Source organism: Penicillium mononematosum (genome assembly GCF_028829835.1).
Source record: "Penicillium mononematosum strain IBT 11891 chromosome Unknown utg000001l:1.0-4488741.0:1.0-4491989.0, whole genome shotgun sequence".
Taxonomy (NCBI): Eukaryota; Fungi; Ascomycota; class Eurotiomycetes; order Eurotiales; family Aspergillaceae; genus Penicillium; species Penicillium mononematosum.
The window spans coordinates 3,568,309-3,592,669 of NW_026643271.1; the positions used below are offsets into that span (position 1 = coordinate 3,568,309).

The 24,361-nt window shown below is 48.4% G+C and overlaps 9 protein-coding genes across 9 annotated transcripts; 4 read left to right on the forward strand and 5 right to left on the reverse strand.

The window, feature by feature from the left end:
- Positions 1-83: 83 nt before the first annotated feature.
- On the forward strand, positions 84-1,809 carry N7519_001349 (putative MFS transporter; the record flags this gene model as incomplete). Its single annotated transcript, XM_057288127.1, has 5 exons — positions 84-371; positions 431-657; positions 711-789; positions 837-1,310; positions 1,366-1,809. 5 exons carry the CDS (start codon positions 84-86, stop codon positions 1,807-1,809), a joined length of 1,512 nt encoding a protein of 503 aa, XP_057154210.1.
- A 1,231-nt stretch (positions 1,810-3,040) lies between these two features.
- On the reverse strand, positions 3,041-5,142 carry N7519_001350 (exopolysaccharide inner membrane protein-like protein; the record flags this gene model as incomplete). The annotated part of the gene is made up of 3 exons (XM_057288128.1): positions 3,041-3,330; positions 4,133-4,410; positions 4,469-5,142. The coding sequence occupies 3 exons, from the start codon at positions 5,140-5,142 to the stop codon at positions 3,041-3,043; spliced, it is 1,242 nt and encodes a 413-aa protein (XP_057154211.1).
- A 1,121-nt stretch (positions 5,143-6,263) lies between these two features.
- Positions 6,264-7,503, forward strand: N7519_001351 (putative GPI anchored protein; the record flags this gene model as incomplete). The annotated part of the gene is made up of 2 exons (XM_057288129.1): positions 6,264-7,144; positions 7,203-7,503. 2 exons carry the CDS (start codon positions 6,264-6,266, stop codon positions 7,501-7,503), a joined length of 1,182 nt encoding a protein of 393 aa, XP_057154212.1.
- Positions 7,504-8,597: 1,094 nt separating this feature from the next.
- N7519_001352 (uncharacterized protein) lies at positions 8,598-9,773 on the forward strand (the record flags this gene model as incomplete). Its single annotated transcript, XM_057288130.1, has 4 exons — positions 8,598-8,701; positions 8,767-8,787; positions 9,055-9,300; positions 9,350-9,773. 4 exons carry the CDS (start codon positions 8,598-8,600, stop codon positions 9,771-9,773), a joined length of 795 nt encoding a protein of 264 aa, XP_057154213.1.
- A 628-nt stretch (positions 9,774-10,401) lies between these two features.
- N7519_001353 (uncharacterized protein) lies at positions 10,402-10,805 on the reverse strand (the record flags this gene model as incomplete). The annotated part of the gene is made up of 2 exons (XM_057288131.1): positions 10,402-10,491; positions 10,554-10,805. The coding sequence occupies 2 exons, from the start codon at positions 10,803-10,805 to the stop codon at positions 10,402-10,404; spliced, it is 342 nt and encodes a 113-aa protein (XP_057154214.1).
- A 3,879-nt stretch (positions 10,806-14,684) lies between these two features.
- Positions 14,685-15,641, reverse strand: N7519_001354 (NmrA-like family protein; the record flags this gene model as incomplete). Its single annotated transcript, XM_057288132.1, has 1 exon — positions 14,685-15,641. The coding sequence occupies one exon, from the start codon at positions 15,639-15,641 to the stop codon at positions 14,685-14,687; it is 957 nt and encodes a 318-aa protein (XP_057154215.1).
- A 1,175-nt stretch (positions 15,642-16,816) lies between these two features.
- N7519_001355 (uncharacterized protein) lies at positions 16,817-17,530 on the forward strand (the record flags this gene model as incomplete). Its single annotated transcript, XM_057288133.1, has 3 exons — positions 16,817-16,915; positions 16,974-17,178; positions 17,217-17,530. 3 exons carry the CDS (start codon positions 16,817-16,819, stop codon positions 17,528-17,530), a joined length of 618 nt encoding a protein of 205 aa, XP_057154216.1.
- Positions 17,531-17,749: 219 nt separating this feature from the next.
- On the reverse strand, positions 17,750-20,658 carry N7519_001356 (uncharacterized protein; the record flags this gene model as incomplete). Its single annotated transcript, XM_057288134.1, has 6 exons — positions 17,750-18,189; positions 18,256-18,405; positions 18,459-18,525; positions 18,581-19,324; positions 19,373-20,301; positions 20,415-20,658. The coding sequence occupies 6 exons, from the start codon at positions 20,656-20,658 to the stop codon at positions 17,750-17,752; spliced, it is 2,574 nt and encodes an 857-aa protein (XP_057154217.1).
- A 606-nt stretch (positions 20,659-21,264) lies between these two features.
- On the reverse strand, positions 21,265-23,006 carry N7519_001357 (uncharacterized protein; the record flags this gene model as incomplete). Its single annotated transcript, XM_057288135.1, has 5 exons — positions 21,265-21,488; positions 21,559-22,426; positions 22,452-22,685; positions 22,737-22,941; positions 22,993-23,006. 5 exons carry the CDS (start codon positions 23,004-23,006, stop codon positions 21,265-21,267), a joined length of 1,545 nt encoding a protein of 514 aa, XP_057154218.1.
- Between the last annotated feature and the right edge of the window lie 1,355 nt (positions 23,007-24,361).

Sequence of the window (24,361 nt, forward strand, 5' to 3'; positions counted from 1 at the left end):
ATGGGGTATAGATATCTGGATTCATCCGAATACTAGAAATTTAATTTATTCATCTCGAGTCCTAAGCTACTTCATTGCGCATTATGGCCTACAAAGAAAGCGAAATGGCGACAACTGTCGAGCATGAGGAGACGAAATCGAACTTGGATGCTACAAACACCGACGATGGCAACGAGAAGAAGGACCCCTACATGACTGCTCCTGGGATTCAAATGGATGCTGCCACTGATCGACGACTTTTCTGGATGATCACACGTCGTGTCCTTGTCATCCAGGTCATCACCTACTTCTGTCAATCTTTAGACAAAGGCATCTTGAACTATGCATCCATCATGGGTATCAAAGACGATGCCCACCTCGTGGGCCAACAAGTGAGTCCTTCATACCCAGTACCATTTCTGTCTACCCGTAGCTAATGCATACTACTCAGTATTCATGGTTAGGGACCATCCTATACATTGGCATCCTCTGTGGGGAATATCCCCAAAACTTGCTTCTGCAGAAGTTCCCCGTGGCGAAGATACTCACTATCAATATTTTCATTTGGGGAGCTGTTGTGGCATGCTCAGCGGCATCAACGAACTTTGCGTCTCTCATGGCTGTCCGCTTTTTGCTAGGATTCTTTGAGAGCTGTGTTCAGCCAGCAATGATGCTAGTGTATGTGCTCTCAGTATTTCCTTTGATTAAGTGGTGAGCTAATTTCCACACAGGACGGGAATGTGGTATAAGAGAGAAGAACAATCTGTCTTGAACTCGATTTGGTATTGTATGAGTGGAGTGCAGCTAATTGTATGTGGTGTTTTCCTATTTCTCTATGACCTTGCTAACTCTTTCAGATCGGAGGCCTTCTAGGCTTTGGCGTCTCCCATTTCACGAACGGCCCAATCAAAAATTGGCAACTTCTGTTTCTGGTGCTCGGTCTCTTTACGTGCCTCTGGTCGGTCGTTGTCGGCATTTTCCTTCCAGATAGTCCTCTCTCTGCCAAATGCTTTTCCGAGGATGACAAACGTCTGATGGTTGAACGAGTTCGACACAACGAGACGGGCATTGAGAATAAAGAGTATAAGAAATACCAGGTGGTCGAAGCCCTCAAAGATCCCCTAGTTTGGTGCTGTGTCATGCTCATTCTGGTTGCTAACTTGGTTATTGGTGGCCTTGGAGTATTTTCTAATCTCATCATCCAAAAGTTTGGCTTTACGCTTCTTCAAACACAGCTTCTCAATATCGCCCAGGGAGCCTGGAGCATAATAGTCATGATTGGATCTGCGTGGGCATCCCAACGATTCCAGCAAACGTGCCTTGTGATGATAGTAAGCAACCGTGCCAACCCATAACTGAATGTTCCAGTGACTTATCCAAAAACAGTTATATACAATACCGTCAATTATCGGCACAATTGTCATCCTGGTCGTTACTCCGACTCCGTCGAACGCAGGGGGGTTGCTGATCGCGTTCTATTGCACGCAATTTTTCCCCGCACAAGGCAACATGATCATCTCCCTTATCACTCGAAATATTGCTGGACAATCAAAGAAGAGCTTTACTATGACTCTGCTCTTCATTGGCTGGTCAGTTGGTAATCTGATTGCACCTCAGATATTCCGGGATGAAGACGCTCCCCGCTATCTGCATGGCTTCTTGGCACATATAATAATTTATGCGGTCTATATTGCTATTGTTGTCTTAAGCCGTCTGATCATCATGGCTAGGAACCGTTCAAAGGAACAGGCGTCAAGTGAAATATCTCACGACCTGGCTTTCCAGGACCTTACGGACCGCGAGAACCCAAATTTCCGTTATGTCTACTAGTATGAGAGATTGCGAGTGTCATGTATGTATCTAATAAAAAGCAAAAGGGCAGCCTTCCCGTATTCTTCATAGTCGTTCTTTAGTAGAAAGAGCCTGGAGTACCCAAGTATTCATTTCTAGACAGTAGTAGTACTGCATTTGATAGACCCAAATAGGAAGGATGGTGTGGAAGGGCCGGATACACTCGTATGCAGCTTTCACTTGTAACCTTGGAAGCATGCCAAGGCACTAAATGTGCCCGATGGACCAAGTGTCCATCACAAACCCTGCACAATGCCAGCCCAAGCTCAAATTTCAGCCTTGGCATCAGCCTCTCGCAAATCTCGGCTACGCTCCAACTCCATGCTAACCTTGGAAGCCGATTTCGAAGCAGCCCTGTACCTGGGCGGATCTCCACCCGTACTTTAGTTGCGATGTCCAATTGGTGAACCGGACCGGCAAGTGTGATAGGAATCTGCAGGCGTTTATGCCTGATGCTGATTGGCCATGTTAAGTAAGATTACCAAGGTTTGCCCCGCTTTTCGCCCCCAAAAGCAGTTCCATACCTACCTACCTAGGTAGGCAGGGCTACAATATATACTCGGAAGGCTATCGGCAACTTCGGTAACGTAAAAACTACCACTCGTACGAGTAGATCTCAGCCTCACGCGCGTTATTTAAATCGCTGCCTGTGGGGCCAAGACATTACCACGATCGCTACTGGAGTAAGGTCGCAGAACTAAGCTTGTTTGAGTACGAAGCCGACACACGCCCCCACAAAACACTCCTAAGTCCTCCTCGCGTATGCAGCCCTACGGGGTCCAACTGGGCCCGTGGTACCAACCAATCGAATTCCAAGGTTACTACCCTACTGAAGCTTTACATGACTCTTGGCAAGCCACAAGTCTACTATGATCCAGGTCAGACTCTGGAGTGACCGGAGATCTCCGTCTATCTGCCTGTGATCCACGAAAGACTCCGGTATCGCAAGGCCTGCGGCTAGGAAGATTAGTGGCATATTGGCATATTATAGATTAAGAGCCGGCTGCGGCGTGGAGTTTCCGAAAAAGCTAACAACACTGATTTGGTGAAGGACTCCCTCAATTCAAGGCGAATGTGACCCTATGTTCGCCCCATTCTTGAGATTACAAAATATAGCAATATTGAAAATTCAATTTCATTGAAACAGTAATGCTTTTAAAATATACATGTAAGATACTCGAAGAGATCGGAAATATGAACAGAGTCTCATCTAAATGAAGAACGTCCCAACAGGCAATACACCAGCAGCCCACCATTTCAACTGAGAAGTCACCTCATTGATAGCAGCCCCGCCCTTCTTGGCTGGGCAGCTTATGGCAGGGGTAGGAGCAATGCACTGTCCTGCGGTGAGGGTAGACGAGATGCTTGAGGCGGCCGCAGGCGCGATACTAACCTTACAAGGAGCAGCAGTAGGCGCCGGACTCTCCAGAACGGCGCACTTTTTGCCTTCATAGTAGCCTGCTTGGGCTCTCAGAGTTTTCGTCACGTTGAACGCAAGGGCTGAGGTGTCACCGCACTTGTCACCGGCGGTGAGAGCGGTGAGATTGGGCTGGTTTGCCCCCTTTTTTCGTAGTGAAGCGGATGGAATGGCCAAGCCAATAGTTCCTCAAGGCGACATCGGGCATTTCGACCAGCCCACGCTCATCGTCGGAAGTGGTTCGATTCGCCGGTGTAGAGCAGTTTGTCCAGTCCATTTTCCAGACAAATTCCCACTCATTCTCGGTGTTCAGAGTGTTTGCTACGCTAGCCTGAAGGAATGACACAGGGCCCGTTGTATTGGGTAGGTGCTCTTTAACGAGATTGCTGGATAGTGTTTTATTTCCATTTGGGAGATCCGCCGGCCACAGGCCGTACCTGATATATGGGTAGAGTCGATCAATCGCGGCGGGGTTCTGAAATGCAAAGACGATGGGTGTGAGCGTTATCGGCCCAAAGGTGCCGTTTTGTGGGAATATCACTCCGACCTCTCCGAAGGCCCAAGCCAGCCGTATCGGCTACCCCTAGGGACGCCACCAGGCCGAGGGCGAGAAGTCGTGCCTTGATATTGAACATACTGAATTTCGACAATATTGGTTTTGAGAAGTCAGGTGTCGTGAAACAATTGATGACCGGGACAGTGTAAAAGGAAAAACCGATATCAACTGATATCAACCGGAAGGCTAAAGGTCAGGTGAAGAGATTGAAAGACAGAGAAAACTTGATGGGGCAGGACGAATTCAAAATAAAAGAAAAGTTGAATCCATTCTTGCAGTTACGTAAAAGAACTCCTACACGTCTAGTCCAATACGGTACAGCAAAGTACCGTGCCCGAACGCGTCGTAACCGCCAGAATTAGGGCCATAATCACCACCGCCACCTTCAACACCCGCACTGATATTCTGGTTAACATAATCCCGGTATTTCATTGACCATGACGCATTCATATGCTTGACACGAGCATAGTGTGATGCAACCGCCTCGTATCCTGGCCGGACACTAGAGCGGCTCTTATTAGCCACAGCACTCAGCAGTCCCTCCCAGCTAGTGTAAGGGACATAGGGAACAGTGTGGTTGGTGTTGTATTTAGCAACATATTCGGCGCTATGGCAGAAATTATCAGTCGGTTTTCCTTAAGGTTAGGAGGAAGGGAGGGCCTGACGCATTGAGAATCTCGTGTTGGTATGTCGAGAAGAGGTCAAGGCCTTGGTTCCACCCCTGCTGTCCAATGACTCCCAGTAAGGCAATGCACAGGGTTGCATGGCCTTGATCACGGCCAGATTCTTGAATTTCCATAAGCTGCTTGCCGGAATCCTCCTCCGTGAAGTTGGCAATGGAAAAGTACGGTAGCGCCCCGTTCACGACAACACTACTATCGGGCAGGCCATACTGCCAGTAGTGAGCAGCGTAGTCGTACATTGTTCGGTTATCACTGAAAATTCCAATTGCCATTAGAGAGGCGATATTGCACAAATCCCAATTGGCATAGTAAAAACTGGGTTTGTAGTTGTGATTCTCGAGAAAATCAAAGTTGTATTTCGCGAATACATCGTTCAGCATACCGGCAAATATGGTTTGATTGGCCTTTGTCCATCCAGGATAGACACGGAGGAGCTCAGCTGCATTGGCAAATTGATATCCGTATAGGCCTGCTGCGAGAAATTTGTCTTCGGTGCCGTTGATATCACGTAGTGTCGAGCCCCAGCCATTCAGAATCTCAACAGCGTGGTCGGCATAAGAAGTATTACCTCCTATGAGCCAACGAAGCGAGAGTTGATACGCTGAATGAGCGTCGCGGTATGCATCGCCATAGTTTTGTGCAGGGTAGGCTGCCATGTGGCATTGGTGCCGCGGACAAGGATCTCGTGAGGCTTTGCAACCCAGGTCGCTTGGGCCAATGTCGAAGACTCAAGGTGCTGCCATGCACGGAGCCATGGTTGAGCTTCAGCTTTCACGTACTTTTTTATTCTTTCGATATCCTTGTTTGTGTGCAGTGCTCCTGGATGGATGAACGACTGTGGGTGGGGCACAGCCAACCCGGTCGATATATGTAACAAAGTGAGACACGGGACGATCTTGTTGAAATGCATGCTGGAAATCTAAATTCAAGTGAGTTATGGAAAGCACGACAAACGGAAAAGACAAAATTTGCGTTCTTATACATTTTGTCTCAAGTTGGCAGAGACGTCAAATATCTAGATAGAGTCCACGAACATAAAATAACATTTCGTCACCGGGCCAGCTTCCAAGGTTTTCCCCGGGCCGCCACGTTTTTGGCCCCCACTGCCCCACTAACACCCGTGGACTTCCCCACATCTATCTATCACGGATACGGGGCCCAAAGGGGTACGGAGTTGTTGTACGGAGTACAATGCCGCTCATTCACCCGGATGCCGGTTGCTTTAATAAAAAAGATCATCAGACACATGACAAAGTGGGTCATCTTTATGTCACATCAAACCATTACCTAGGTAGATCCTCCATGAAGGGCCAGTAGCTCAGGGGAGACCCGAGACATCTGAGCTCAGGGGGATGGGGTCAAAATCGAACCTAGGGTCACTTAGATTAACGTCTCAGACACCTCTTGGCGAACCCTTCTATTAAGGTTCGTAAATGAACACCTACGTATATTAATGATACGATCTGTGGACGCGCGTCAGGCCGGACAGTTTTCGACATTTACCCGTCGCCCGTCTCTGCAGCCGCTGCATGATGGACGCATTTATGTGGCCTCACCGTAAATTAACCGTGCTAGGGTCAAGCTTCCTATACCAATCATTTTTGCGCTTGAGTAATAACCTCCAGGGGGTTGCCTAGCGTGGGGATAATCGGCTAGATCTCGGAGGAATCTCGACTATTTATTCAAAGCGTGAGCACTGCACATTTGGTCATACGCACTGTGATCAAGCTGTTTGCTTGAATTTGTACTTTCAGTCAAATCTTTCACATCCCGCAAGATGCCCGCCTTTCTGTCTCTTCTATCTTTTCTAGCCTTCTCGTTGTCTGCAACGGCCTTTATTCACCCTGGGGCGCTTCACACCGCAGAAGATTTCGAACGTATCAAGAACCATGTCGTCAAGAGCGATGAACCTTGGAATACCACGTGGACTTTACTGACTGCGAGCCCGTATGCCCAGTCATCCTACCAGCCTAACCCCAAAGAGATTGTGTATCGAGGCGACAACGGCGTCAATGGGGAAAACTACCCATCCCTGTACAAAGACACCGCAGCCGCATACCAACTTGCCGTACGCTGGAAAATTTCCGACGACAAGAGCTATGCAGACGCTGCGATCAATATTCTGAATTCATGGGCTGTCACACTGAAAGAAATCGGCGGCACCAGCGACAAATTCCTGGCCTCTGGTATCTATGGGTACCAGATGGCCAATGCGGCAGAGCTTATGTCTGACTATCCTGGTTGGGCCAGCAGTGACAAGACTGCTACTGCGACCATGTTGACGAATGTATTCGCTCCAATGAACACGCGGTTCATGGAAGAACATAACGGTCAGGATCATTATCACTACTACGCCAATTGGGATCAATGTAACCTCGCCTCTCTCCTCGCTATCGGTATCTTCACCGATAATCAGACTATGTACGACTACGCGTTGAACTATGTCCGCACAGGCCTTTCAAACGGGGCTCTCCCTGTTTTTGCAATTGCCAACTACACGGAACCTGGCTCAAACAAGGTCCTGACACAGGGACAAGAAGCTGGGCGAGACCAGGGCCATTCGACACTGGACATGGTGCTTCTTGGTGTCATAGCACAGCAGGCGTTCAACCAGGGAGATGATCTCTTCGCCGAATACAGCAACGAAATTCTCAATGCGTCAGTATCCTAAGAAAGCAAATCTGGATTGAGACGATTATTGACTTGAGGAATCTAGGGCCGAATATGTCGGAAAGTACAATGTCGGCTATGACGTGCCCTACACTGTGTACAAAAGCTACCAGGGATATCAGACTGTCATTTCAGAAAACGCGCGTGGAACTGTTCGCCCGGGATTTGAGCTCCTCTCTGCCCATTACGGCCAGATAAAGCGCCTCGACTCATATTGGACCGATGCCTACCGTGACTGGGTGAATGCAAATTCCACAGACGGTGTTGAGGGCGGCGGTGGAAATTATGGCTCGACCTCGGGTGGCTTTGATGTGCTTGGGTTTGGCTCCCTTCTATATCGTATTTAGTAGGATAAGTAGGATACGTTGAATTGGATACACTGGGGTTGCCCTTAGGATTCAAATCCTATTTTTGACGGAAATAAGTCTTCCTCTGCTTGTTTTGCATCGATCTGGAAGACTCAGTTGCTTACCTAGATTGGGGGCTTGCCATTTTGTATGATTCAGGGCAGTGTCACCATTCTGTACCCCGACCTATTTTTTGTATTTGATGGCATTATTCACCAATCTCCTGCTATAGGTGGCAGTATGGCGGAGTGGTTAACGTATGCCATACCGTAAATTTCTACGAAGCTTTGGCCTTGCACCACAAGTTTTAGCAGTTAATTCCTAATATCAACTTCTATAGGGGATTTACACTAAACTCCTATAACAAGACTCGTTGTTGGAGCAGTCACGTGATTAGCATGTGATATGTCACGTGACAGCCCGGGTTCCAGGACTTTCAGTTTCGTGCAGATAGCTTCCTCTCTCTCTTCTTTTCCTCTCCAGAGTCCAATGCAGTTTCCCCTGTATCATTTCATTCCTGCGTAGCCTTCTATCTCGCTGACACTAGTCGGCCCTATAAGGCCGTACTAACCTTAGGTAGTCTTTTAGGTGGTCTTTTCAGCAGTCTTTTCAGCAGTCTTTTCAGCAGTCTTTTCAGCAGTCTTTTCAGCAGTCTTTTCAGCAGTCTTTTTCAGCAGTCTTTTCAGCAGTCTTTTCAGCAGTCTTTTCAGCAGTCTTTTCAGCAGTCTTTTCAGCAGTCTTTTCAGCAGTCTTTTTAGTAGTCTTTTTAGTAGTCTTTTTAGTAGTCTTTTTAGTAGTCTTTTTAGCAGTCTTTTTGCCTTGTTTGCTAGGCCTTATATGTTTGCTAGCTAGTATATAAGCTAGCCTCTTATAGCTTCTTCTTCTTCTTCTTCTTCTTCTTCTTCTTCTTCTTCTAGCCCTTGCTACTATAAATTCTGGGACACGAAGTCCTGCACCCGCTCAATCCCGACAATTATAACCACCACCAGAAGCTCATCTTGGTCGACTCACAACCTGCCAATGCTTGGTTCATCAGACTCGTCCTACGTGCCCATTTGATTGGTGTCCGAGCCTTTCACTCCCACCTGTCCGCCATGGAGCGTGATGAGTTGGTCACTTTATTTAACGACCCAAAGTCTGACCTGCGCGTATTGGTCATGACATATGACGTCGGGACAGTGGGCTTAAATCTACCTAGGTACACATGGCCTGCCATCCCGTGATCCCCTGAGTCCGGGAAGGAGCTGGGGACAGGAATCTCAGGCAATCGGCCGATGTCTCCGGGTGAGTTTTCTCAGGGCTGTCCACGGGTGGTTTGGGAAGTAGTGCACTAACCCCTCTTTTCCTTTTTTCTCTATAGGTGGCTTCACTCTACCCTGCCACAGCAGTTCGATGTTTTGTTCCCAACTCCCATGATCAAAGTCGGATCGTGAAGCAGGCAGCCAAGGCTAGCCTGCAACTGGCTGTTAACTCAGGCGAACGGCCACTGCAAGAGATTATGGTCAAATTGTTGAACAACATCCAGCCATAAGTAAATGCTTGCTACGCAAGCGGGTACGGGCGAACCCTGATCAAGCAGAAGTCCGACGCTGATGACATCCGAAAGGCCGCCTTGGATGCATATCTCACCCAGGAGCCCGCCCAGTGGGCCAAGGCAGCGAAGGATAAGCTTGACTCAGACGGCGGAGGTTCCACTGAGCCGGACATCGAGCTCCCTAAGAGAGTTTGCCGAGCGATCCTGGAAAGGATCAAGTACCAGGAGAGCTCCCAGTCGAAAGATGACCATCTGGATTCGACGTATGTGCCGGATACAGAATCAGAAGCAGACACCGACTCTGGGCCCGAGGACGACGAGGAGGGCGGGGACGGACTCCGGGGAAAAACTTTTCGACACGATTGACCTGGGTCGGTCTCTGGGAAAGATACTGACGTTGAAATTTAACGCTCGCGAGTCGTGGAAAGAGTTCGCAGACCGGCACCAGCCAGACGACAACACACGGTACATGATGGCATTGCTCGAATTCCCCGATCAGAAGTCGTGGTCGGCTGAAGACTTGAAGGACTTCGGCTATCTTCGTCTGGGTCTGTTGCTTCTGTACAACCATATCCGTGGCATCCCAACAGTGCATTTGGGAAGTTCGATCCATATCCAGTACCCGGATATTCCGGAGGAAGTTGTGGGCTCCAACAACTCAGCTGGGATGCTTAAGGGGCCGAAGATGAAGGAAATGAGAGAGTTCCTCAAATTGACTGCCGGGGACAGAGACTAGAGGGGACGTGGGAATGTGGCAAGGGGGGGCGAGTTGAGGAGGGCTGGGGGGGAGCAGGGAGGATATGGGCCGGGGGAAGGGGGGAAAGATCGTTCCTTTGATTTTTTTGCTCTTCTTTTTGCATCTCAATCCAGTGAAATTAGGGGAAGCCCTCCTGGCTGACCCGCCATACAGCAAATCCCGCGTGGTGGCCTTGGGAGATTCGCCTTTGGCTATCGTACGATCGTACCGAGTATTAATTTTAAAGGAATAAGGAGATTACTAGTGGCTAAGGTAATGACATCTGATTGAGGATCTGATCCGTAAGGCATATTATCTGAAATGTTGAAATGTGTGCTTCCAGCCAGGTCTTGCATTTCGGAATCATCCCCAACAACACCTCGCTGTCATCATCATCTTGATCATAAAGCACAAAAATAGCTATTTGCCTAAGGGCTCCACTACCCCAGGTTGGTACGTGAAGAGCTGCATGGGGTGAGCGAACTGAGATCCAGGGGGGGGCTTTGCATAGTAACGCTCAAGTCTTTCGGCGACGGTGGGTTCTGAGGTTGATCGAATAGAAAGGGACGAGCGATACCCTGCGTCGTCCGCCGGTGCCTCCTTGTCACCGAACGCATGAATATACTGCTCACAGACCGGTGAAGCTTTGTGTTACTTTTTGGCTGCGTTCGCAAGGCTCAAGCACTGATTCAGCTGGGGTAGCAGTAGGAGATATGGGCTATGTGCAAAAATGGCGCATTAGTAAATGCAGTAAGACCAACTCAGCCGGTGTCAACTCACCTTTAGAAGGTTGGAGGGATCCTTGGTATCACCGATGACCTTTGAAGCCATAATTCCCAAGACAATGTCCATGTTAAGCGTCGCGCTTTCCGCAGTAGAGAAGCTGAGGAAGCCTGTCTTGCTGATAATCAATCCTGCGTGGCTGTAGTGCAAATGCAGAATTCTAGCCTGCATCCTTGCCATGATGCTGACAATCATAACCGGCACAGTGTTGTGATTAGGGAACTCTTTGCCTTGAAGACGTGTGAGCATGATTGCGAGAGCAGTTTGAACCTCCACTTTGAACAATCCTTCATCAGGTTCGACGGCCATATTTAATATGGCAACTGTGTGGGGTAGGTTAAGTTCATCACGTTGTCGATAAACTTCATATGGGGTCCACCAGAGAGATTGCCACATGACAGAATCAAATTGAGCACCGATGAAGTCTGGAGATATATTGCCGCTATAATGCGAATGTCAGTATCTTCCGGCAAGATGATTGGAAAGTTGGACCTACCATGGTACATAGTCAGCGATCCAGCTTAACCCGCGATTTTTCCGACTTCCCTCATCGCGTATCAGTGTTCTGAAGTAGTACATAATCTGATAAGCCAATTCCCCAGTCTGAACGTCCAATAGCTTGTAAGCGGAGTGCTCCCTTTGCAAGCGTCGTCCTTGTTCGATGTTTTTCAGTCCATCTTTGTTTGTCTGACAATCCATGGCTAAGGGCGGAATTTCAGCCAATGAGGAAGGTTCTATCGGGACGATCTGGAGGCAGGGGGGGCTGTGTCAGTAATAAGAGGGAGGTCATTGTATATGATACCTAGGTGTTTGTAGGAATCGGGTTCAATGAGGAGATTTTGATGCCGAAGAGCCGTGTTGTACGTCTTGGCCAGGCCTTCGAGAGCTCGGGAACGAGACAAGCTGGGAAGAGCTTGTTGTTCAGCTTCACGCTCTCGTTCACACTTTTCGCGCCGATTAGAAAACATATTTCTGCGCTTGACTCGAACAAAGAAGTGAAGAGCAAGATGGAGGATGATGGACTTGGCAACTGTGAAGGATGGAGAGGGAAGACTTTTTGTTGGAATGAAAGATGTGAGAATGACATCGACATGAGGAAGGCATCAGGTAGTTCAGCCTGCGGTAGGGCCGATGTACATCCGCCGTTCTAACAACTACCGCTTTGCCTCGTCCTGCTTTTCAGTCATATAGTGAGGCAAACTAGTTCATCCTACCAGGGTATACCAAAAGGGATTTTCCGGTCTCTCCCGACGGTGTCATCTTCAAAACCGGTGACTCACTACTAATTCTACCTGTACCATGATGATAAGGTTTCTATAGTGAGTTAAGCTTGCCACTTAACCGGTTTCGTGGGAGCCTTGGACATTTATAGGCGGACAAAACCTTGTAGATGTAATGTCATGGTAATTAGACCTTGATTGACAAAGTATCCCGTTCAGCTTCCCAAGCTTCGCACATATATGGGGCCTCCGAAATATTGGGCTAACCTTTGCACCTAGATATACCGCCCAGTATACCGCCTGCTCATTATATACTGTCATGGATACATAGTCGGTCGCTTATACGGCCGTAGTCTTCTGACTGGTCTTCTAAGGTAGTCTGCTCCAATAGTCTTTTCATATGTCTTTTTAGTGGTCTTTTTAGTGGTCTTTTTAGTGGTCTTTTTAGTGGTCTTTTTAGTGGTCTTTTTAGTGGTCTTTTTTGGCAGTCTTTTTTGGCAGTCTTTTTTGGCAGTCTCCTTAGGTACATACCTTTGACTGCTGACCTCTCCTGGATCTTGGAGGACGGTATATCTGGGTACAAACGCTTAGCCCAATATTTTGGAAGTCCCACTGTATTCCACTCAAGCTGGAATCCAATATCATTCATTATACGGACTGAGATTCAAAGATGCAGCCACATCAAAAGTTGCCTGGTATACTACCTCGCCTAGGCCAGAGTCATCCTGATAGCGATGAGGAATTAAGTTGTCTGTTAGGAGGTGGAAAAAAGACTGCATACCGGGGACACAGTTGGAGACTAGCTGTCGCTTCTCAGCACAACCAAAATGAGAAGCAACGGATGTGGAGAGAAATACAGCGAGCCTGGAGTTTCTGCAAAAGAATATTCCCCCTCTCATCTATAGGGAAATTCCCTAAGATACTTTGTCTGCAAGAGAGCGTGCTATACAATATCTATGAACACCTCCCTCTAGTCGATAAGGCATGTCTGTCTCTCAGCTGCAAACGCTTATTCGACCTCTTTGAAACGATATTAAAAGAAAAGGAATTCGAATACCCACGACTTGCACGCCACCGAATCATTCTACTATCTGTGACAAGTCATAAGGCGGCAAGAAACCAACTACTTGTTCGACTTCAGAGTCGCTCCTGGAAATATTGCGGAATGTGTTTGAAGCTCCATCCACGAAAGGGACTTAGTAAAAGGTCACTCGCGGATCCAGCTCTGCGAAGGTCTTGCGCAATGTATATGGGTGTTGGTTATTTATGTCCTTGTGTTTCCTTAACGATTCGAGAACTCGGACATATTGTGAAACTCCTTAAATCACCCACTCCACCATCTCAAACTAAAGTTGGCCCTTTCAAATTTGACCTTACTAGTGGAAGTCAACCAAGTGCTTATATTTCAGCTGGCTTTCATGTGACTAGGGATCATTTAAGCCACTATTGCTCGTTGCCTACTACATCTGACTACGAGGCCCGGATCAATATGATCCGTATATCTATCGACTCATCTAACAATCTGGAGATACTTGCTCGAGTATGTTGCTCTTCCTCTTGTCTTAGTCTTCAATCCACAGGGCATATTCCATTTCCCTTACTGGAACCCTACTTTTTTGTCGAGTTGAAATGATGCTGTCCAAGTGTGTCTCAGATGTCGGACCATAAGCACTTGTATACACGAAGAAAATCGCGCTCAAGGAATCACAGACTTGCTTCAATGGCACAAATGGAATATCATGTGACTCATCAGCTGTGATGAGCTTCAAAGAAGATCAGCCGTTTATTCGCAATCATGTCCAAGGGATTCTAAGGCAGTGTCCGAATTACACCTGGAATAAATCCGATGTAGCAGCGCAGGAGACTATAGTAAATTTTGTCATTTTATATCTCACTAGTTCACCTGTTCGAGTCTGGATTGGGAGTGACTTTGGTAAACATCTTAGCCGCTATCTTACTAGAAAGGAGAACATCGTCCGTGAGCTAGTCAGTAATAGCGATGGTCTTCAGATTCGGCTTGAACTGACTCACCAGGGAGTGCGCAGTCATGACCAAAGCTTGAACGCAGCTGGGTCCCTGTTCAGCTCCCAGGCGGTTATTCGAGACAATACGTCCATGGTATATACTAATACAGTCATAGCGGAGCTTTCATGCAGTTTATCCCTCTTGCCTTCGTGCAGTGTGTGACAGATCTTCCTTTGCTTGATTTCTACTAGATGTTTCTAGTCTCTGTCCTCGATTTCTTTGTTGCATGAAGCTATACAGGCGCAGTTTCATTGCAGCTAGTTAGATTTCTATCATCATCATCATCATCATCATCATCATCATCATCATCATCATCATCATCATCAATTATCTTTGATCCTGGTCACATTCTTCTTATTCACTGTAGTCTTGTTGACAGACTCCATCATATTCTAATATCCACGGCCGTGCGAACTCCGAAGACAGTGAGTGGATAGTTGCTCCAAAGGAGGTTCGGGACACCTATTAAGTCGAGAAGACTAGAAATAAACGAGACAAGATCATTGTCCAACTTCTGTTGCGTGAAATGGCAATCCGCCGTCATCACCATGGAGGCTATCGGGTAGGTACTTGGATTCTTCTTAGGATAGTGACATATGCGGATGGATTACATGTACACATCCAGGACCTGGTCAAACGTGACTGATTATATAAAAGAAACCTTGGAAGTGGAGGGGGCGTCCCAGGCCCATGCTGATAAGTTACGACAGTGCTAGATAGAACTATGATAGGCAGGATAACATGGTCTTCTCATACTTGAAAGGATGTTCTCATTGTGATCTGCGAAAAACTATGGACAAAAGAGCAACGAAAACTTCTTTTTAGTTCACGTATGTAGTACTTCGACACCCTCGAATCACACATGTACCATTGACTCATTCCCTTACTCCTCCAGAAGGCCCTTCAACATCTCAGCAGGTGTAATCTTAGGCGCAGCAAGCTCCAATACCTCCTTGCTCGTGGTCGAAGCTGAGCATTTTCCTTCCCGCGTTGTCTCCAAAGCTTGTCTGAAAGAAGACACCAGGTTCTTTAATTGGCCACTTGTAGCAAGCTTGTGCTCATAAAGCTGGTCAAGGAATGACAAGTCTTGATAGCTGACATGTTCGACCTTCGTACCAATGTACTGCTCGACCATTTCCACTATCTGTCTCCCAGTAACGTCTTCTGGTCCATTAAGAACATATTTGGCCTTGTTGTGCACAGAAACATCCTCTTGGGACAAGAGACGAGCCGCAAAGACTCCAACCTCGTAAGGGTCGATCACTCCGACGGGTGCATCCTCCGACGCCAACAATTTGAGGGTCTCCTGCTCTCCAGTTTTTCGGTACTGTTTGATCAATTCCGCGGCGCTTGAAAAGTAGAATGCCGAAAAGATGTTGGGCTGGAGTGAAGTCCACTGCAGGTTGGCGAATTCGGGCGAACTGAGTAGAGACTCGATCGCCCAGTGCGCACGTGGATAGTAAGCGGGACAATCCGGGCGGACGTTTGCAGCAGTGGTCGAGATTCGCACGACGTATTCGACACCGGCGTTCAAAGCAGCAAGGTGGAATGTAGACTCTTCGGCGAAGTGATGTGGTTCATTGTGTGATGCGATGAATGCTCTGGTTACTTGATGTTCGCGGAGCCAGTCAGAGGTGATTTCAACCCAGTTCTGCTCTATCACTTCGACTCCAGGGAGTTTGGCAAGCTTTTGTGCCACTGGGCTCTTCATGGAACGAGTAAGAGCAATGACACGGTGCCCAGACAAAGCATTGCTTGATTGGAGCAGCTTCGGCAGGGTTTCAACAACAGATTGGCCAGTGTTGCCTGTGGCACCGACGATGAGAATGGCAGGAGACATGTTAAGTCAAGAAAGATGTTATTCGGATGAATTGTAAGATAGGATATATTGTAATTGTGTCCAACATGGGAGTGAATTGCTGCAAACTTATACCTGTGCCCGGTCTAGCCAATTTGTAATTTTGGGGCTTATGGTGGACCTAAATGACAAAATATGAGTAAATTGGACATCATGACGTTAGTAAAGAGGCTATACTAACAGGGTGGGGAGCAGTGGGAGACCGGTGGAATGCCGGTGGGTTGCCGGCGGGATGCCGGTTGGGGGCCGATTTACAGCGGATATAGTGGCATGTTGGACAACGATTTTATTTCTCTACAATATAGTTTCTTCTTGTTATTCCAAGTTACATTGTGGCCTAGGATGAAATTGTAGACGTTCCATTCTGACGTCCCTAGAAGTCATTTTCCCCTTTTGTAGCTTATTGGAATGAAGACCAGCGTACATTCTAAAATTGTAGTGGACCTAATCAGCCAATAGCGTCCGCCGGTTCACGGGACTCATATCAGCACATCACCGGGGGCACATGTCGCTCATCACCTCCAGTTTTTGACTATCTTATGGCAGGCCTAGGCAATGAAATAGACCTCCCGCCGCAATCGCCAATTGAGGTCAATTCTCCCACCTTCAGGTGTCACTTTCCCGGCTGCAGCGCCAGCTACCGGCGCAAGGAGCACCTGCACCGCCACGAAGGAAAACACTCTCAGCAGCAGGCTTTTCCATGTACGAACTGTGGCCGAGAATTCGGACGAAGGTATCGTCTATCTTCTTTGTACATTCTCACAATCACCCACTCTAACTCATCTCAAAGTGACACACTTCGACGCCATCTCCGTCAGCGTCATGGAATAATTGAACCTCTCAAGCGTGCACAGCGAGCTTGTGAAAGCTGTCATGCAGGCAAATCTCGCTGCGAAGGAGGCGTACCTTGTAATGAATGTATACGTCGCAAGATACCGTGCTCTTTCAACGACCCGACTAGCACGGTAGAAGATCAATCTCCCGGGTCCGAAACACATCGTGCATCGACCTTGAGGCATGATCAGCCACGATTACAGAATACAGACAAGACGGAGCAGTGCATCCGTCTTTATTTCGAGGCGTTCCATCCCTCTTGGCCGTTTATCCACAAAGCAACATTCGACATACGCCGGGAAACGCCCCTCCTGGTTCAATCAATGGTTGCTATAGGCCTGTGGGCTACCCGGGAACAGTCTGCGCAGTCGGCAGCAGTGGAACTGCACGGTAAACTTGACTTGGCTCTTCGAGATCAAAAGGTTCGCGTTACAAATTATATTTCCCATAATATGCCGGCTTTGCTAAGACTACTGGTAGGAGAAATGGGATGCCTCGGAAGCAGCTAGAGCTCGCAGTACTTGTGTCTGGCCAATACCAACATACCAGGCTATCCTATTACATATCATGTTCTCTTTTGTTATCAGCAACCGGGATTCTATCGATTTCGACTTGAAAATCTCTCTCCCCCTGCTGATCTGGGTTTACTCGGAGCTCTTGTCCGAAGTTGTCGAAAGCTGGGCATGTTCTATTATCCGAACATTCTTGCTAAGTATGACGAAGGCGACTTGGATTCCTTCGTCTGGGTTGGCATTGAGGAAATCAAACGATTCAACTTAGCCTTGTACAAAGTTTGCGGGAAGGCAAGCAGCTCGAGTATAAGAGATGGAATCCATGGTGATGCTAATGCCTGGTCTCCACTGACTGCAAGCGAACTTCAGTTCCCCCTGCCAAGCAACTGCGCCTTGTGGAGTGCTGTTACCAGAGATGAATGGGACGCTGTTGCGAAGGACGAGAAGCGGGTTTCCTTAGACGATGACCGCCAGAAAGACTGGATATCGAATTTCGCAGAAATATTACAAGTCTTTGAGTTTTAGAATTTACACCATTTGTGCTTTGTGTATAGAGGTATGTAGCTACGGAAGAATGACTGACGGACATTTGTTCGCGCAAAACGCCTCACGATTTTCTACTGCTGTGGCTGCACCAACAGCATTAACACCTGCTTTTGCTTCTAGAAGTTGCTCGACCACCAATAATCAAGGAATCGGATCAATACTAGTACATATGTAGTGATGTCATGTATTAGTGTGATCCTAATTCTCGTTATTCTCTTCATCACTATCGAAAACTTCCTCGTCGTCGTCATCATCATCATCTTCCTCCTCATCCCCTTCTTGATAATCCTCATCTTCTTCCTCATCCTCTATCATCGCAGCATCCAAGTCCAAAACCTCGTACCGCATAGCATCTCCATACAAAACACAAATAGCGCGCCGTCCCTTGCGTCCATTAACATCGACATGTATAGGCCGCGCCTTAGGACCATGTGGAGCAAAGAGATGTATAAGGACACCTGCGTGGGAGGATTCAAACGAGACGTCTAGTGTCGTGGCTGAGATAGTAGGCTTAGGAGCGGATGGCGTGCTGTCGCATTCAATGTAGTCAAGCTCTAAAGGTGATGGGTCGGTTGTTTCGCTTTGGGATTGTGTCGAGGCGGGCTGGAAGGGGAAGTTGAGGAGATGGGAGGATCCTTCTGTTCGGATAGATTGTTAGATTGTGTGTACCGAGCCTAGAATAAGTCTATGTGTGCGTGTCTTACTGCTGTCGCGCCAGAGAACCATGAGTGTGTCGTCGCTGACGAATTGTAGTTGGCGGACTTCGCCGTTTTGGAGGTCAAGGGTTGCGAGAGAGGTACTTCTTGTTGAGCTGACTCCGCCGACGGAGTTGAGGACCACGCGGTAGAGATAGACTAGTTCCGAGGATGTGAGCAACTGGAATTTGAAGAGTAATTGTGTGACGAACCTTGATGTTTTGATGTGACTGATCGGGTAGCGACGTATATCGAGCAAGGCTGGCCTTCAATAGCATCCTGTGGCGCAGGTTAGCATTTGGAACAAGAGGGAATTCAACAGTCTCAGACGCACCTCGTAGCAGAAAGTTAGGTCGGTGACCCATTGGTCACAATCAGAGTGAAGGGTCAAAGGGGAGCGATGGAGAATACCCCTGCGCTGAGTCAAAGCAATTTCTCCAAAGACCTTCTCAAACTGGATGCCTAGACGCCTCGTTAAGTCATTAAGCTTAGGCGTCTCGACTGATGTACCATCACCACCCTTGTCCCGGGACTCGCGTTGCTGGTGAAGAAGTGACTTGTACGTGTCGAAGAACGAGCGATCGTGGCCACCGGGAAGCCACTTATCAGTGGGAGGGGCAGGGGGCTGAACAACCCCGATCATAGGAAGTTGGCGGATGAAGTTCCGCAGAGCACTTTTGGTCAATGCGCCTTTAATATACTTCACAGTAGGAGGGACATCGAACAAGTCTCTCTTCTCCTGCAGCTCTTCCAGTGTCTGGGATAAGGGCTCGCTGTTGAGAATGTTGATTTCGTAGCGAAGCCATCTAGAGAAAGCAGCAAATTGGCCCAGTTCCTCGTTGGCATGTGTGAGAACACGGTGCGCAAGAAGATGGAGACAATCAAGTGTCTCCACGATAGCATTGAGCTTGGTAGTGTCCAGTCCGAGGACATCACTTAGCTTGTGGAATTTAGACAACCCAACTAATCGGCTGAGAAGAACTTGACTGCGTTCCAAGGCCGGGAGGAGACATTCGTGTGTCAGTCGCCGAATATTCTCGTAGCCACCCGAGACAGCCTTATCCCATCTCTTGTGGCCCTATTTCCTTCATTAGCACACATCTCCCATATTGCCAGGCTCACATACTCTTTCTCCAACAATATCAGTAAGGAACTCTTTCATCGGCTCAAAGCAATGACCAGTAACCACCAGGTGGTAGATAGCAGTGATAAAATCACACTGGCATTTCTCCTGCAATTCCTCATTGACACTACGCAAGAACCGCGCGGGAAGCTCTTGGGCATTCTTCCACTCAAGCTCAATCTGCCGCTGCACCTGACCAATATAGCGGAGCAAATTCTGAAGCTGAGTTGTCTTCGACGCAAGAAGAGACAGGTATCTCCCAGACTTCGTAATAAAGCGAAGGTCCATCGTAACAAGCTCAAGCGGACCACGCGCACCTCCCTTAACCGGCGATGTCAGTAGAGCATGCGTGGAGCTCAAGGGGTGCGAAGCATGTCGCAATATACGGCACGAGTCAGAGATACCAGGGGTGCTCCCCACAGGGAAAGAGCCAATCTCGAAACAATCAAAGATGCGCAGGTGGACAGTACCATCATCAAATCCTACGGAGAGCACATCAACCGAGTCATTGGTATCCTTGGAAGAATGAAAGATGGCGTCGAGCGAGGCCCGCGAGCTGAAGACATCGTCCTCGCCTCCTGTTGCAGGCAGGGTGCTCAGCTTTGGCAGCGAGCTCTCAATGTCCAGCAAGGCAAGCTCCCTGGGTAAATCAGCTTTGAGCATGGCACCTGCCTTGGAGGGATACACTCCCGGGGATAAAAGATCATCGACGGAGATCTGGCCCGCTGATTCATGCAAATGCCGCTGTGCGGCTTTGCTATCGGTGAAATTGACACCCCACCCAACGCACGTCGCCTTGGGTGTTGGGTCCTCAGTGGGATTGGAGTGTTCCTCTTTTTCTTGATAGGTCTGGTAGTGGTGCACCGTCTTCCCGGTGTACGAACTGATGATGCGGAGCGAGCCATCTCCACACGCGACAGCGAGGAGGTGACCTGGTATAGCGTTAGTGAATAACGCGCGTGATATCAACAACAAAGGCCGGTAAGATCTGATTATAGGAAAATAACATATAACGAAGCCCAGCGACAAGGAAATTCAAACTCACCATTCCCCTTCCACGCCATCCCTCTAATCTCGCCATCCTCTTCATCCTCGCCTAGGTACGGATCTCCACCAAAAGAACCCCCGAATACTCGCTGCCCATTGAGTCGGAACACGCGCAGTTCCTCGTCCTCGGTCGCCAGTGCTATCAGGTCCATTGTGGGACAGTACGCCACGGACTGCGCCTTGCATTTTGCTGGTAGGGACTTTTCCCCGACGGGGGTCAGTTGGGGACCATCGGCTGCCATTGTGGGTGTTTCTTTCTCAGACAAATAGGAGATTCAGCCCATTCTTATTTTGGGAACATCAAGGGTTCAAGAATTGAGGTGTGGCGTTGTGCTTTTTGAAGCTGTCGCGGGTGGTGGATACAAGAGGGATTCTTGGCGCGTGTGTTTTGTTTCGATCTCGGTATGGGATTCACCAACGTCACTCTGTTTAGATCGACTTCTTTCAACTATCAACTAGGTTGCTTTAATCAATTTCATACATTGGGACCTGCTTTTATTGTTGGTTTATTTCCATTGATATGATTTCATCTCTATGTAGAGCTAAATGATACATTTGCGGAGTACAAAAACTCCAATACCGACGACCAGCGCCAGCAATATGATAATAAGAACATGAGAATAAGAATACGAGACAGAAGCCTCTGAGAGAGATTCTCTCATCAAAATGGAGCCCCATCCATGTCAGCCTGGATTAGATTCTTCAGATAACTGAGCTCATCCATCAGCTCCTGCATGGTAGCATTCCCCTGGAACGAGGCATTGCTGCAACGGGAGCGAATACGTTCAAGGGAAGCCTCGCTCACTTTTCGCTCTACGGTAGAGATACCTTGCTCCGTGTCAGATCCTCTAGGGACTTGGGGGGAGCAGGATCGGGGAGCCAATGGGGCTACGCGACATCGCGAGGGCTTCCATAGATTCAAGGGCGCTAAACAGGGCAGCGTGTCGCTTGGGATTGCTTTCCACCTCATCCACGTTGTCGATGCCCAGGCCGGAACAGTCGATGTCAGGTGTGGACAGAGAGACGGTGAGTTCGGGAAGATTGACGCTCCAGGGAGGGAGCTCTCCGGATGCTGAGTTCGGAGACGAGGGTTTGGAATAGACAGTGAGGTGGGGGGGTGTTTGGGTCGGTATTCGTTGCACCATCGCCAGACTGGGAGAGGTCTGGTGTTCTCCATCTTTCGGCCGAAGACTCGTCCTGGTGTTGGTCGGATGCGGAGGCCGATGTCATCGATTCGTGCGGGTTGTAGTCGGTTTCAGTGTCAGTACTCCATTCCGAGAACCGACTGTATTCAGGCACGAAGCGGGAGTGGGTAGTGTCGATTGTCGTTGCTGTCATGCTGGAGAAATAACTGCGCGGGATCTCGCCATCCATCGCCTTGTCTCTCTCATCGATGGCGCGAACTGCTTCATCCATGACTGAAGATGGCGTGTTTGGGAGTGTAGGGAGCCTCTTTTCTTTGGTAAACCCGGCAGTTGGAGTGGGCAATTCACTGGAGCTGGCGATATCTTTCAGCGCTTCCCTGATCGCACGATTTTCGTCAAATTCCGCAGTGTTTCCGTTTGCGCTTCGAGAAGGACTGAGTTTGCGTGGCTCCGGACGCGTCTGCACTGTAAGAAGACGACCCGGTGTTGATTCTCCAGGAGTTGCTTTCATCGCGCGGCGACTTTGAATGGTGGACGGGCCGGGTCTGTCGGCAGAGCTCGAGGATGGGATCGCAATTCCGGCGTTGACCTTGATTCCAGGGATATTGCGGCGATGCTCAACAACATCATTCTGCTGCGGTACTATCTTAGAAGTATTCACTGGTTGCACTGGCTCGAATTTCCTATCCGCCTCGGCGGGTTGCCTGAAAGCAGCCAGAAGGGCTCGGGCTCGTGGGGGGAGACATAGAACGTGAATCTTTCTTGTGGCCCTTGCGAGCGGCACTGTGCGGCTGAGATACACTTCGGTGTATTCCGGCCATCGGAGATCTACTCTCAGAGTGTGCGGGACTCGCTTCGCGGCGGACTGTTGCAGATGTCTGAAGACGTACAGGCTGGGGCTGGGGTGGCGGCTTCCGTGGGTTCATAAACTTGTCCTCGGGGTTCATGGTCCGAAGATTGTCGGATTTCTGAGAGCTGCCACTGGCCGAACGTCCATGTGCGCGGCTGTCGGGTAAAATGATAGGGACATTTAACACATTCATGGGCTGCCCGGGAAGAAGAGGGCACACTGTCGTCGTTGGCTCTGCCTCGTTGTAATACTCTATATCATCATCGAGCAAATACTGTTCCCCTTGTTAGCTCTTTTATCTCGTATGCGTGCATGGGAGCCTCACATAATACCAGTAAGTACCACCCATCTTCAGACCCCCTGTTCGCCATTGAGTCTTGTCTGGTCCATCGCCTATCATATCCGTAAAAGTGTGGCATCCTTTCCAGTGTCCGGGACCGGCTCGCGTGTCTCTTTCCATGACATATTGCTTAGAGAAGTTATCCCAAGATCCGAGCAGCTTGACCGACCGGACCTCCGGTTTCGTAATACTGAACTGCGGTCAGCGCATGGAGATATCAATTGCATTTGGGGACACTCACAGTAGAAAAGTCATGAGGGTAGTCGAGATCATCGCAAGGCAGCAAGAAGAATAAGAGTAAAAGAGAGATCGCTGAGCAGAGCAGGTAATAGCACAGATAAAAAGAATCAGAGAAAGAGAATTGCACAACAATGCAAAATAGCAACCAAAGAAAATGCTAAAAGACAGAAACCCAGTAGAATACACGCAAATGCAAGGCAACAAAAAGGACAGTGGTCTATACAGCTCCAAAGAAGAAAGGGACTCCGCCCGAGCTTAAATAACAAAACACACAAGCTCACACAAAGCCAACTCCACAAAGGCGGGTGCTATAATTACCGGTTCGAAGCACGTTGTACCTGTTTCAGAATCGAGTGACAGGTCTAAGAATAAACGGTTCGTTTCAGGTTTTGGACAATCACAAAGCCATGGCCTGGACACAAGGCCCAAACCAAATCAACAGGCTTCAGGAACCGCGGTGTAATTTCCCCAATTTCCCGCAGTGCAAGGCGACAAGGTCGACCAATGAGCGAGCGGAAGGAGGAAGCGCCCGACCACTCGGGTTGGGAATGTTCCTGCGTAGGGGGGTCCGGCGCTAAGAGGCCTCTTAGCGCTGCAGGCTGGGAGGTTGAAACGGGGGAGGAAATTGAGGTTGGAACAAAGATAGGAAGGGTAGAAAGAGAAGCCCTGTAGGCTGGAAGTGAGGAAAAATCAAGGGAGAAGTGAGTTGAGAGGCGAATTCGAGGTTTTTAGGAGATCGGCGCGGGGATGACTTTTTGACGATCACCAAATGATGAAATAGTGGAGTTGGGAGTTTTCAATAATCCGTGCTGATCGATTGGGGAGAATTTAGGTTGTTATATAAAGGGAAAGAGGGAAAGAGGGAAATAAAATAATATGATCTCAGATTCCTGGATCCTCACTCGGACACCTGGTGTGGCTTGATCCTCCGATGCCCCGTCAATTGTAGTTCGTCGATCTCCATGCAAGGCGCACACAATTAGATGTGATTAGATTATGTTAATTTGATTAATTTGATTAGTTAGATTAATTAGACTAATTAGATTAGTTTTTGGTTTACGTTAAAGTTATTCACGCATATATACGGAGTACGGAGTACGGAGTAGGGTATACCTGAATAGAGTACCTTATGGACTATGTACTCCATACTATATTTATTCTAGAAACAAATAAATATGCAGTGCGACATCACAAGTTTGCTGCAAGGGCTCAAAACCAAAGTAAATTAGGTATTCTCATTGGCCCTGGAGATTCAAAGCTAACATCCGAGTATTCTCCACCTGGGCGGTTCCTGAGATTAATCTGATTAATCTGACGATATGTCACTTTCAACATAATACGATTGGAGGATAATATAAACATATACAAAG